The following is a 13,210-nucleotide window of genomic DNA, read 5'->3' on the forward strand; positions in this document are numbered from 1 at the left end:
AGGTTAATGGATGGTCTTCATATATTTTTGGTTGACTTTGATTTGCAATAAAACTTTATGCATCAAATTTCACTGGATTTATTTGGATCCAGTCTGCGCGTTGGCTGACCTGTTCCGTACTTCAGTTAGCAGTGCATAAACAATCCATGGTAACGCAGCTTTTGACATAGATGATTGCAAACTATTTATTTTCACAAGTCAGTGATATGATCCTTTTTATGCCTAATGAGAAAGATTTGATGTCAGAATAAACATCCCTGCAGATATTATTCATAACAGACTGAATTATAACATCATTATTGTGTGATATTTAGCAGCTTTACCGGAAGCAGAAAGTCAACAAAAAGATCCAAAAAGTTTCTAACCTTACAAATCGAACTACAACTTGCATGTTTACACAAAGCCATTAGGCACAGCCAATAGATAAAGTAACCGTTGAATACAAATACTCTGTTACTTGCGCCCAAGCACACCAAAACTGAGAAATATTGGATGCTTTAAGGGTTTAAGGTTTTCATGTTAATCCTGAAACCAATGACTGTAGTCGCTCTGCATCAGGATCTGCTGAACTCCTTTTCTTTAGCAAAGAGACTTTAGACACTCAACACAAATAGATGAAAGTCTCTCTCACTCTGCAGTTTATTTATTACAAGGTAACACATGAGTTGTGTGAAGAAGATGGAGCTTGAGATCAACAGACGGTTCAGGGCAGCATCCGCAGTCATGCGGTCGCTGTATCGGTCCATCGTGGGGAAGAAGCTAAGCTGAAAGGTGAGGCTCTCGATTTACCGGTCGATTTTCGTTCCTACCCTCACCTATGGTCATGAGCTTTAGGTCATGCTTTAGAATGAGATCCCGGATACCAGTGGCTGAAATGGCCAGGCACACTCTTTAAGCTAGGGTGAGGACAACAGGGATGTGCTCTACAAGGAGTAGAGCCGCTACTCCATCACATCGAGAGGAGTCAGCTGAGGTGGCTCGGGCATCTGTTCCAGATGCCACGAGGACGCCTCCCTCTGGAGGTGTTCCGGGCATGTCCTTCCAGGAGGAGGCCTGGGCGTCTCTGCCAAGACTGCTACCCCCGCGACCCGGGCCCGGATAAGCGGTAGAAAATGGATGGATGTCAACAAAGTAGAGACAGATGTCTGTCAATAGAACTGTCTTATATCCCTTTATAGCAGCAGTTATGCATCTGTTAGTCAATAAATACTTATGAATAAATATTAGTGATGTTGGATTCCTTTGGCTCACTTTTACCATTAACAGGATTAGCATTTCTCTACAGTGTGAATCATCATGTGTCTGGGTAGATTTCATTTAGGACTAAACATTTTACTGCACTCAGATCAGCTGAAGGGTTTCTCTCCTGTGTGCTTTGCAGTGTGGTATGTCAAACTGGACTTATGGCTAAATCTTTTCTCACATTGAGAGCAGCTGAAGGGTTTCTCTCCTGTATGAACTAACAGGTGTCTGGCCAGACTTGCTCTCTTTGTGAAACTTTTACTGCAAACAGAGCAATTGAAGGGTTTCTCTCCAGCATGAACTAGCATGTGATATGTCAAACTAGATCTATGTGTAAATCTTTTCTCACACTGAGAGCAGCTGAAAGCTTTTTCTTCACTGTGAATCATCATGTGTCTTGTCAAATTTCCCTTTGTACTAAACCTTTTCCCACACATGGAGCAGCTGAAGTGTTTCTCTCCTGTATGAACTAACATGTGTCTTGTCACATCTATTTGTCGGTAGTATCTTTTACTACACTCAAGGCAGCTGAAAGGTTTCTCCCCTCTGTGATTTGCCATGTGATATGTCAAACTAGATTTACGGCTAAATATTTTACCACAATCAGAACAGCTGAAGGATTTCTCTCCTGTATGAACTGACATGTGGCTACTCAGATGCCTTTTTTGGTTAAATCTTTTACTGCATAAAAGGCAGCTGAAGGGTTTTTCCCCTCTGTGATTTGCCATGTGATATTTCAAATTACACTTATGGGTAAATCTTTTATCACATTGAGAGCAGCTGAAGGGTTTCTCTCCTGTATGAACTAACATGTGAGTGGTCAGATGCGCCTTTTGGTTAAATCTTTTACCACACTCAGAGCACATATGTGCTCTCTTTCCAGTCTTTAGTTTCTTCTTTTTCAAATTTAATTCTGACAGTTCTTCTCTTGTCTCTTTCCAATCATCACTGTCATCAGTCTCTGGTTCATCCGAGTCTTCAGTCTTGACCTCAGTCTCTGGTTCATCAGAGTCTTCAGTCTTGACCTCAGTCTCTAGTTGTAAAGGTCTCTCTGGATCTGAGTCTCTCTCTGGTTCTGCCCCTCCACAGTCCTCTCCATCAACTCCTGTTTCCATCTGTTCAGTTTGTCTGTGATGAAGCTGTGAGGACTGAGGTTTCTCTTCATCATCTTCACTCTTCACAGAGACAGGAGTGAAGGGGGACTTGGTGGTATCAGCCTCCTTCAGTCCTTGAAGCTGACTGATCCACACTTCCTCATGTTCTTCTTTAATGTGTTGGGGCTTAGTGTCCTCCTGGTCCAGAATGTGGCTCCACTCCTGCTGCTCAGGTGGAAGCTCTTCTTTACTCACCAACAGCTGCTGGACATCTGCAGGAGACAGTAAACAAACATTAACCATACTTAGACTGCTTGTTGAACATTAACAAGGTCTGTCAAATGATGGCTGTGTAGTCATTAATAGTTAATTGGATTTTATCCCATTTTGATCACGTTTCGAATGCACTGATTTTGCATAGAAAAAGTTGGTAATGTGTTAATTTTGAGGTTACTTTAAACTGAGGTTACTTTACTTCCTTTTTGGATACAAACCTACTTTTATTTTGAAAGAAAATAAGGAACTTCTGGTAAACTGACATACTTGATAACTTAACCACAGAAAAAAGAACAAAGTAAATGAAACCAGCTGAAGAGGTTGTGTAAAAAATAAAGTGAGGGCATCAGTAACTAAAACATTTATGACTGCACACAGAAGGATTCACAATTGTATTTTGTGCGTTATATGTAAATGACTATCAACAAATATATTTGTTATGATATCCACCTATGTTTTAAAAATATATTTGGATCTGTACAGTACAAACTTGTGATTCTGCAAACTTTCAGCTAGTGCTACACTAGTATGCCCATTTGTGCACAGCTCAGTGCGCATGTGCGTGTGTAGTGAGGAAAGGCAGAGTGGAGGAGAGTGTGTGTTTGATCGGTGTGTAAGTGAGTCACATTGTTGACCAGAGCACTGAACGGGAGTGTCAAAATCTCAAGTCTCAAATCTCACACACTGTCAGGTTCACAGATGACCAAAAGTTTGTAAATGCAGACAGAACAGTTTGTTTCTAAGTGTAACTAAATCCAAATATGTTATTAAAATATATGTGAATATCATATTTCTGGATTTCTATTACATATTTATAAAACAATACATATTTGTGTGAATTTGAGGGCGGCAGTAGCTCAGTCTGTAGGGACTTGCATTGGGAACCGGAGGGTCGCCGGTTCAAGTCCCGGCACGGACCAAGTCCGGAAACTGGTCTGGTAGCTGGAGAGGTGCCAGTCCACTTCCTGAGCACTGCCGAAGTGCCCCTGAGCAAGGCACCGAACCCCAAAAACTGCTCTGGGGCGCTCTCTGTGGACAGCCCCCTCACTCTGAGACCTCTCCATTAATGCAGAGTGAAAACCGAATTTCCCCTCGCGGGATTAATTAAGTATATATATAAAATTAATTAATTAATTAAAAAAAAATCAGAAAAACGTTTCTGAAACATTTCTTGTACATTTGTGTGTGCATGGAAAAATCTGTTGACAGTCATTTATACATACTGTGAATAACAAAATACAACTGTGAATTCTTCTTTTTGCAGTCATGAATATTGAGACTGATCTTGTGCCATGCACCCACCGCTGAACACTGTTGGACAGATTCACTCGAGATAATCTTCATGGTATAAAACTCTATATAAACACAAACAAACTGAAACTTTACACACAGGTGGAGAGACTTGAAACTTTACATAGAGAGGTGGAGAGACTTGAAACTTTACACACAGAGGTGGACAGACTTGAAACTCGACACATTAAAGCAATGTCTTCATAGGTTATTGTGATTATTTGCAAACCCATCAAGACATTAGTTTCATGTGCAGTTTAAAACAGGGAAATCACATGCTACTGGTGCTTTCTATCTACTGTATATGTAGAATGCAAAGTGATCTCTCTGTTTTAAATTCTGCAGGTTCAGCAGTAGCTTAGTGTGTAGGGGCTTTGGTCGTTGGAGAGGTGCCAGTCACTTCCTGAGCACTGCCAAGGTGTCCTTAAGCAAGGCACAGAACACAAAAACTCAAACTCCTCCTCAGAAACTGCTCCATCATTGCACAGGATGGTGTATTTTGGCCTGTGTATAACTTGTTCATTAGGCAGAATTTCCCTACAAGGTAATAATAAATTATAATAAGTATCATGATCTATCTTTTATTTTGAAGTATTTACTTTCATTCCAGTGTCACGTGTCCTCACGACCCTCTTCTTGTTTACCGTAAAGGCTCTGATAAATGCGCGGGCTCACTACAGAGCAGAGAGTTTCAGGACTCTGTGAACTCTGCATTGTTCACCTTTAAAGTGGAGCCTTCTCGGTTTGTGGTCTGAAGCTGGACTTTGTAGTCCTTTATTTCTGCCGCATTGAACTAATTGCTTTAGCTATGGTAGCTAGCGTCACTGTATCAGTCTACATAGTGTCCACTTTTCCACTTAGCTGTTTTTTGCGTGCAGGACTTCGTTCATTCCTTCCCTACCTTCGTCTGGCCCAGTTTCCTTCTTTATAGTTGCTGGGGGGTTCTTCGCATCTTTTCTGTTGGAGCTTTCGGTACAGACCTGAATCTTAGCGTCATCGTGGCCGTCAATCAGCGTACTCCTGCTGCCTGAACACTGCTTCGTGTTGGTCGTCATTTCGGGAGCACTTTCTGCTGAAAACGTCGGTATGTTGCATTAGAGACTCAGACGATCACATATCATTGAGTTGGACGGTAAAGTTTGTGTAGAATTAGGACAAATAGACAGAGCTAGTGATGGTCCTCTGACACAGCCAAGGCTCCGACACATGCGCAGAAGCTTCTTCTTCTGTTAGAATTCCGGCAGGCTGTACACTGTAGGGTGTAATGCTGCTCTCTACACTCTAGGAGTTTATAAATATTTCATATCCTTTGATATAGGCCAGTAGTGTGGAAGAAACAAAGAACTGTGCCTGCAACACATTGGGCATTTATTTCCACTGTCTGGACTTAAATGAGAAGGATGAGAGTCTCAAGTCAGATACCTCCCTGACTAAATGCCTAATTACCACACAAACACAACACGTCGGACTGTTTCCTCCTTCCCACACTGACACAGACCATCAGGACGTTTACCAATTACCTTTAAGTAACTGGCTCCACCACAATATCCTAACCTCACCCTAGTTCAAACCATATTGTCCTTTCTGCTACATTTCAGCAGAAGCCTTTTCCTTTTTACCGATACACTTTACACACTGACACTTTACACTCTTTACAGTGTTCTATTCCATATTTTATTATTTTGTAGATTCAAATAATCCCTTTTTATTTTTTACATTATATTCTATGTTAGTGTATACGTGTTTATTACTAAATTGAGTGTTTATTGTTATTGCATGGCCTTGTGGAACAGTCTTTACACTTCTTTAATCTGTGTGAGATCTGGAGCGGACGAGGAATTCTGCCTGTGCTTTTCTTTTGACGATTTAAAAGAGAAGAGATGGAGAAGAATCCTGATGTCACAGCATCAATTTACAATTAACACAATGCAGAAACACACTGGTTAGATTACCGCCTCAGATTTTCCTGCTATTTAGACTGTACAGTGCATTTGTGACAGCTTGACAAGCTGCTGCAGTTACAGGGTCCTTAGCTTTCTTTATTATCACATATTGTTTCTATTATGGAACCTGAAAAGCTGAAAAGTATCATACAGCTTTAATATAATGCCAATCATATTTCAACCAAGGGTATTATGTATAAATGACAGAAGATATGATTGTTGACAGTTTTATTTTAATAGTGTTCATGACCTCCAGATGAGCTGTTGTTTACATCACACTCCAGGACCAGAAACCAGTTTAACCGGGCCGAGCATACTGCAAGATAACCCACAGCTGGCAGTCTGGCTAACTCCTGGTGCCATAAAGCAGTATGTACTTCTGACATTACCTCGTTTCAAGATTATATAGTGGAATATATTGAGGCAGTGGGCCGCTGTATAGACATACAAGAGACTACATTCTCCTTGTTGAACGTGATTAAGCTGTTAGATGGACTTAAAAGCAAACATTCTCGGGCGGAAAAGTTATATATTGTTGCTTTAATAACATTTTTGTTCATGGTTATGGTTTATTTGTACACATTTGCAAGAGCTCTTTTTACATCATACATTTCACAGATCTTACCTCTGACAGTCTGAAGCTTTCGTCTGATTCTACAGCTCCAGAGATGCTACACTTAGGCCTTGTTCACATTGCATCTCCAAATCTGATTTTTAGCTCATCCAGATTGTATGTGGTTTGATTTTTTGTCAGTCTGAACACAAAAAGCCATGAGATCTGATTTTTTCAAATCTGGTTCAAACCACTTGAGGTGGTTTGAAATTGGATTCCTACAGATCCGACTTAATCTAAACATCTCAGTTGCTTCAATGTGTCTTCTGTGTCACTCTCAATGTGACACCATCGAAAAATAACGAAGACGCAGATCAAAAACAAACATGTCGTAAAGCACAGCTCTGTAAAATTGTTTGTGTCAGAAATAGACAAACTTCTCTGTCATCCATTTTGCTGTTGTTTTTGCTGGGCGTAACCTGTTACCATAGAAACCAATGTGGATCAGACCTCGTCACTGTGGACAGGCAGATCAGATCTGGTCACTCGCAATTTGTAATGTGGACATTCAGTCAGTTAGATCGGATTCTTTTCAGATTTGGGAAAAATCTGATTTGGGCAGCAGTCTGACCAAAGCCTAGTAGAATCCTCCATGAGACTTAGAAACTCTGTTGATGACAAACTTTTCTTTGTAGCCAGTTTCACAGAGTCAGTTGTATTAGCGACAAGGAAAGAGACTAGGGGAAACATTTAAGCAACTGATGAGTTATTTTACATGAGGAAATCTTGGAGAAAAAAAAGAGACCAAACTTAGAAACAGTTAATAAAATTCCTAAAAAGAACACATGTACTGACCTTTCTGCACATTCTAGTGTATAGAGTTAGACAGCCAGAAGAAACTCAACACAAGGCTTGTCTTACCTTGATATTACTTGGGTTTTTTTGTGTGTATGTGTAAAACTTAAATATTACAAAGACAATAACAATATGTCAGTACAGTTAATAAGTGTTTACTGTTAAGCATGGCTATCTAAAAACAAGCAAACATACAACAGCCTAATACTGCTAAAAAAAACACTAATGCACATGCTATCAAAGCAGAGTTACCTCCTACAGTTCACATCAGTGAGCAAAGTATACTTAGCAAAGTATATGTAAGACTAAAACATCCTCATGTCAATTTTGTGTTTATATGTCGACAGTTTATCATGAATTACATGTAAAACGTACAGACAAATGTTCTCCAAGGCACAAGCTTAACAGAAAACCACTTCAGCAGTGACAAACCCTCTGGGTGCGTTCGGATTGTCCCTCCTATCCACTTTCACCAGCATTTTTTTCCATCACCCCGGAAGCTGTTAAGTGGCGGCCATGATAAGAGTCGTTCGAATTCTCTAGAAGTTAAGGAAAGGTGGCTTAATGCTTCCTTTATAACCTCCTTTAGGAAACACCAGACCATCCTTTACCAAAGGAGATAAGAAAGTGCCGCCCCACAATTCATTGCAGCCGCAACTTTTAAAGCGACTCGACCCATATCCGAGCGTTCACGAAGACTAAGGGTGCATCCCAAGTGTCTTATTTGCAGTCTCCTCGGTCAGTCCTCGGCCGAACCGGAAGTAGTTCCAAAGCCGCCATGTTGAGGATCGTTCCAAAGCTCTTATAATGAACGGAGGAGAGAGGATCGAGGAGAGAGGAGGCTGATCCGAGGAGCGATGACCGAGGAGACACGAGAGCTGACTTCACGGAAGTCTTTTCACTGACAGACACGCCCCCTTCTCGTATATCACTCACTGATTGGACGCTGCAGAGGATCAGACTTCAGTGAAACTTCTCAACATGAGCAGAGTTTAATACGGGAGAAAAGAGGGACATTAAAAAGAGGCTAAACGGAGCGTGGGACATTTAAACAGATGATGAACATCAGTGAGTTTGTAAAGAGTCGCTCTGTGATGAGCTGGGATTAAAAAGAGTCTGATGAAGAGGAGTCCGTTTTATATTCTCACTTATTTATCTTCTGAACGTTTCGTCATTTAGATTCTAATCAATCATTTTCAGTATCCTGACACATAAATATCTGTTTATAAAATACAGAGTTGGTTGTCTAAATACAGGCTAGGTTCAGTCCAAACTGTTTAATAATAATCAATAATTATAGACAATTCAAAATGAAATCTTTTAGTCAGTAGAAACTGTCCTTTTGGTTTGAAACAGACTGCAGGTTGTTCTTCAGGGACATGAGATTGAGCCAATGTGCACATTGATTTGACTTCTAATTATTTACAGCCTTTGAATTTATTTCATTTCTTTTTATTGTGTGTGAAGAAGATGAACATTGCTTTTATACATTCTTGTATCATGTTTGAGGAGATGATTTGCTGTTATTTATAAAACCTTGTTTAAAGGAAAAGGAAAAGAGACGCAGATCATAGAGGTTAGCACTTCAGTAATTTATCTTAAACAATTTTGATCAATGTTAAATCCAGAGGTAAACTGTGAACGTGATGTTGATGTTATAAAACCATCACAGTGAAGTTTCCTGGTATCTAATAAAGCCTTTTATTTTTATTTACACCTCGTGGTTTTTAGCATTATTTCACTGGTAAGAAGGCACAGGAAACATTTTTAGATGAGCTTTTTGTAGTCCATTTTCTGAAAACTGTAGTTCCACCTCGGCAGACTCGTCACTAACCTCCGCCGCCATCACATTATTATGACATCACTGTAATGTTCTTATTTGTATTAATAAAAACACATTGTTTCGTCTTCACGCTAGCTGGACTAGCTGCTTTTATTTTTATCAACTCATGTCGAACACGTTCTCTTACTCTTGTGTATCAACCTGTTGTAACTCATGTTATACTGCCACCTACTGGTCAGATGTGTAACATTGTAAAGACATACACATATCATTACATCCCCTTTCCAAACAGGTCAGTATAACATAAACAGAAATCTTCAAACACTTTCAGTCTTCAAGTGCAAACATGCTTAACATTCAAAATGCATGTAAAGAACATATACATCACAGCTGTCCTCTTACTTCACTGTGAATAAATGCACATTCAATCATTTTACCTCTTCAACACAAAACTTAAACTTTTATCACATCCCAACTTTCAAACATAACTTCAGCATTATTATTTCTAACATAAACCGCTGTTTGTCTTCAAAACAAAACTCATGTAACTATTCTTCAATTAGTCTGTCTGGTGGTTTCCTCTGTCTGGTGGACCTTCTCAAAGATAATGTTTCAGTTACTGGAGTAGATGCAGCAGGTTCATCTTGTATATTGTTCTTCATATTTGGTGTCACTTCATCTCTAGTGTCAGACTCAGTCTCTTGGATTTGTTCTTTAATATCCTCCTGTGTCTTCAACAAACTCCGTCTGTTTCTCCGAAACACTGAAAGACCTGGGACCTACTTCGCTTTGAACAGTTGCTTTTCTTTTCCAAGAATCAGGATCCTCAATCCTCACAACATCTCCTTCCTGAAGAGGTTCCAGACTCCTTGCTGTTTTGTCGTAGTGCATTTTCCGTTTAAGCTTGAGCTGAAGCTTTTTGTAAACCAGTTCTTTGTTGTTATTTTCTTCTGAAAGGCGAGGAAGTGTAGTGCGCAGTTTGCGTCCCATGAGGAGTTCCGCAGGAGACACACCACACTCAAGAGCTGCCGTTCTGTAACTTAACAAAGCTAAGTAACAAAGTAAGGATCACTGTTACCATCGCTTGCCTTTTTTAACAGTCTCTTTGCAATCTGGACTCCTTTCTCAGCCTGACCGTTTGCCTGTGGATAAAGGGGGCTTGAGGTACAATGTTGGAATCCATAGAGCCTTGCAAACTCCCTAAAGTCAGCACTGCTGTACTGGGGACCGTTGTCACTGATCACACACTGTGGGATCCCATGTCTGGCAAAGAAACTTTTAATATGTGTGATGACAGACTGTGCAGGTGTACTTGAAAGCTGTGCTACCTCAGGATAGTTAGAATAATAGTCTATTAACAAGAGATAGTCTTTACCATTCAGGTGGAATAGATCGGTACCCACCTTCTGCCATGGTGCTGTTGGTAGTTCTGCAGTCAGCATCGGTTCTTTTGATTGTTTGTAGTGGTGCCTGAGACATGTGTCACATTTTCCTATCATGTTGTCAATGTCTTTGTTAATACCTGGCCAGTAAACTGTTTCTCTGGCTCTTCGTTTGCATTTTTCTGTTCCCAGATGCCCCTCGTGTATACGATGAAGTATATCCTGCCGCATGGATAAAGGAATGACAATCCTGTTCTGTCTCAGTACAAGGCCATTAGCCACACTCAAGTCTGCTCGCACAGAATAGAACTGTGGGCAGCTTCCTTTTGGCCAGCCATTACAGATATTGTGGACCACTTTCCTCAGCACAGGATCTTTTTCCGTTTCTCTCACAATTTGCTGCAACATGACAGATGCAGGAAGTGAAGCTGTTACCATGTTCATTCTCGTGCCGAACTGTCCAAACAAACACTGTGTTGTGCTGAAGCAGCTCTCTCAGGCATGCTGTCTTGTTGGACAGATTAGGGATAAACTTTCCCAGGAAGTTTATCATCCCCATAGCTCGCAAGACACCTTTCTTGTCTGTGGGAGGAGGCATGTCAAATATTGCTTGCACCTTTGATTGATCAGGCTCCACCCCCCCTGCAGAAATCTTGTCTCCCAAGAAGGTCATTTCTGTGACTCCAAACTGACATTTGCTCTCATTTAGTTTGAGTCCACTCTTTTCAACTCTCAGGTACTTACTGCTCTCTGGGTCCAACTTCAGTTGCCAAAACCCCTGTGAAGCATCCATCCAGCATACATCTCGCTGGTAATCTCTTCTCTTTTGGGAATTTGGTAGTGTTCTCTTTTAATATTTTCATTTAAGTATTTGGGATCAAGGCAGATTCTTAGATCACCAGTTTTCTTCTTGACAAAAGTGATGGAGTTAACCCAGTCTGTTGGCTCTTCCACTCGCTCTATGACAAGTTGTGTCATTCTGTCCAGCTTTTTTTTCAAGCTGGCTCGAAGCGGTGCAGGCACTCTTCTTGGAGCATGCACTACAGGCGTGGCATCATCCTTGAGCTGGATTTTGTACGTGTAATGTAATGTATGTCCCTTAAATACATTTGGAAAGTCTTTCCTCACCATGCATGTAGTTCGGCTCTCTGTGCTGTTTATCCATCATTTGGTTCTCACTGTTAATCTGGTAGATCCTTTTCACCAATCCTAGTGTTTCAGATGCTTTGTCTCCTAGGAGGGATTCATGCCCATGTGGCACTATGACAAACAATAGGCTGAACTGTTTGCCTTTCGCTGTTACCTTGAGTCTACATTGTCCCTTTGTGTCGATTGACTGCCTGTTGTAAGCCTTCAGTGCTTTGGTTTTGACAGCTATCTTTTTAGGCTTTTCTCTAAATGTTTTCAGATCCTCTTCATTTATTAAATTGGCTTTAGCTCCAGTGTCAATCTTAAAAGGTATGATCGTGCCATTGACTATCAGTGGTGCTGTCCACTTGTCACAAGTCACTGAACTTACAGTCTGATCAGCACCCTGTGTGCTCTCATGGTCGTCACTTGACACTGTCTTTATGAAGAATGTTTCACTCAAATCATCACTGTCATCTGTTTCTTCCACAGCATGCACCTTGTGTCCTTTCTTCCTGTCTTTGGAGAGACACATTTTGGCATAATGATTTTGTCCTTTACACTTTGCACATGTTCTTCTGAATGCAGGGCACTGTCTCGGTTTGTGCTTTTCACCACATCTCTTACAAGTAAACATCTCGTTGTCTTTGTTTCTATCCTTAAATTTCCACTTGGGTTTTCCTTTTACTGACAACGTGTTAATAGCCTCACTATCTTTCCTCACTGACATGTGTGGACTCATCAAAGGTCAACACGTGCTGGCTTGCTAGCTCACTATCCTGGCATATTTTAACAGCACTGTCTAATGTGAATTTTTCTCTGATCCTCTTATCATTAATCCCAAACACAATCTGATCTCTTATCATAGAGTCTTTGAGATCTTTGAAATGACAGGACTGTGCCTTTAGCTTAAGCTCAGTGAGAAAGTTGTCAAAGGACTCTCCCTGGTGTTGTACCTAAACACGTACCTTTCATACGTTTCATTCTTTTTCGAGAGGCAGTGATCGTCAAACATTTTTATGATTACGTCGAGCTTTTCTTTATCCTCTGGTTGAGCAAACACAAAGGTATTGAAGACTTCAATTGCTTCTGTGCCTGCAACGGTGAGCAGTATGGCTATTTTTCTAGCATCTGACTTGTTGTCCGCTCCGACAGCCACAATGTACAGCATGAACTGCTGCTTGAAAGTCCTCCAATTAGCATCCACATTTCCAGACTTGGCGGTTTTAATTCATCCATGTTGTGTTGCTTCCTCCTCTCTGTGTGATTCTTACCCTGTCCTGGTACCATGTAATGGTCTTATTTGTATTAATAAAAACACATTGTTTCGTCTTCAGCTAGCTGGACTAGCTGCTTTTCTTTTTATCAACTCGTGTCGAACACGTTCTCTTCTCTCTTGTATCAACCTGTTGTAACTCATGTTATACTGCCACCTACTGGTCAGATGTGTAACATTGTAAAGACATACACATATCATTACAATCACCTAGTAAAAGTGCGGTCGGATTGTCAAAACAACGCGATCGCCTTTTCCTAAGTCCTTTATGAATTCTCCTAACACCTTTCCTTAACCCTGTGACGTTTTCACGGGGGTAAGGTAAAGTGGATAGTGAAAGTAGATAGGAGGGACAATGCACCCGAATGCACCCCCTTTCCTCCCCAAA

General features: G+C 40.7%; 1 protein-coding gene across 1 annotated transcript in view; it reads right to left on the minus strand.

Moving 5' to 3' along the window:
• Positions 1-393: 393 nt before the first annotated feature.
• The window catches only part of LOC306826866 (uncharacterized protein), a 35,774-nt gene continuing 22,957 nt past the window's right edge, over positions 394-13,210 (minus strand). Inside the window, exon 2 of the mRNA XM_079348409.1 lies at positions 394-2,608. Coding sequence (XP_079204535.1) covers positions 1,347-2,608 — 1,262 coding nt within the window. The 3' untranslated portion in view covers positions 394-1,346. The remainder of the gene's footprint in view (positions 2,609-13,210) is intronic.

Source organism: Symphodus melops (genome assembly GCF_947650265.1).
Source record: "Symphodus melops genome assembly, chromosome: 7".
NCBI classification, from domain to species: Eukaryota; Metazoa; Chordata; class Actinopteri; order Labriformes; family Labridae; genus Symphodus; species Symphodus melops.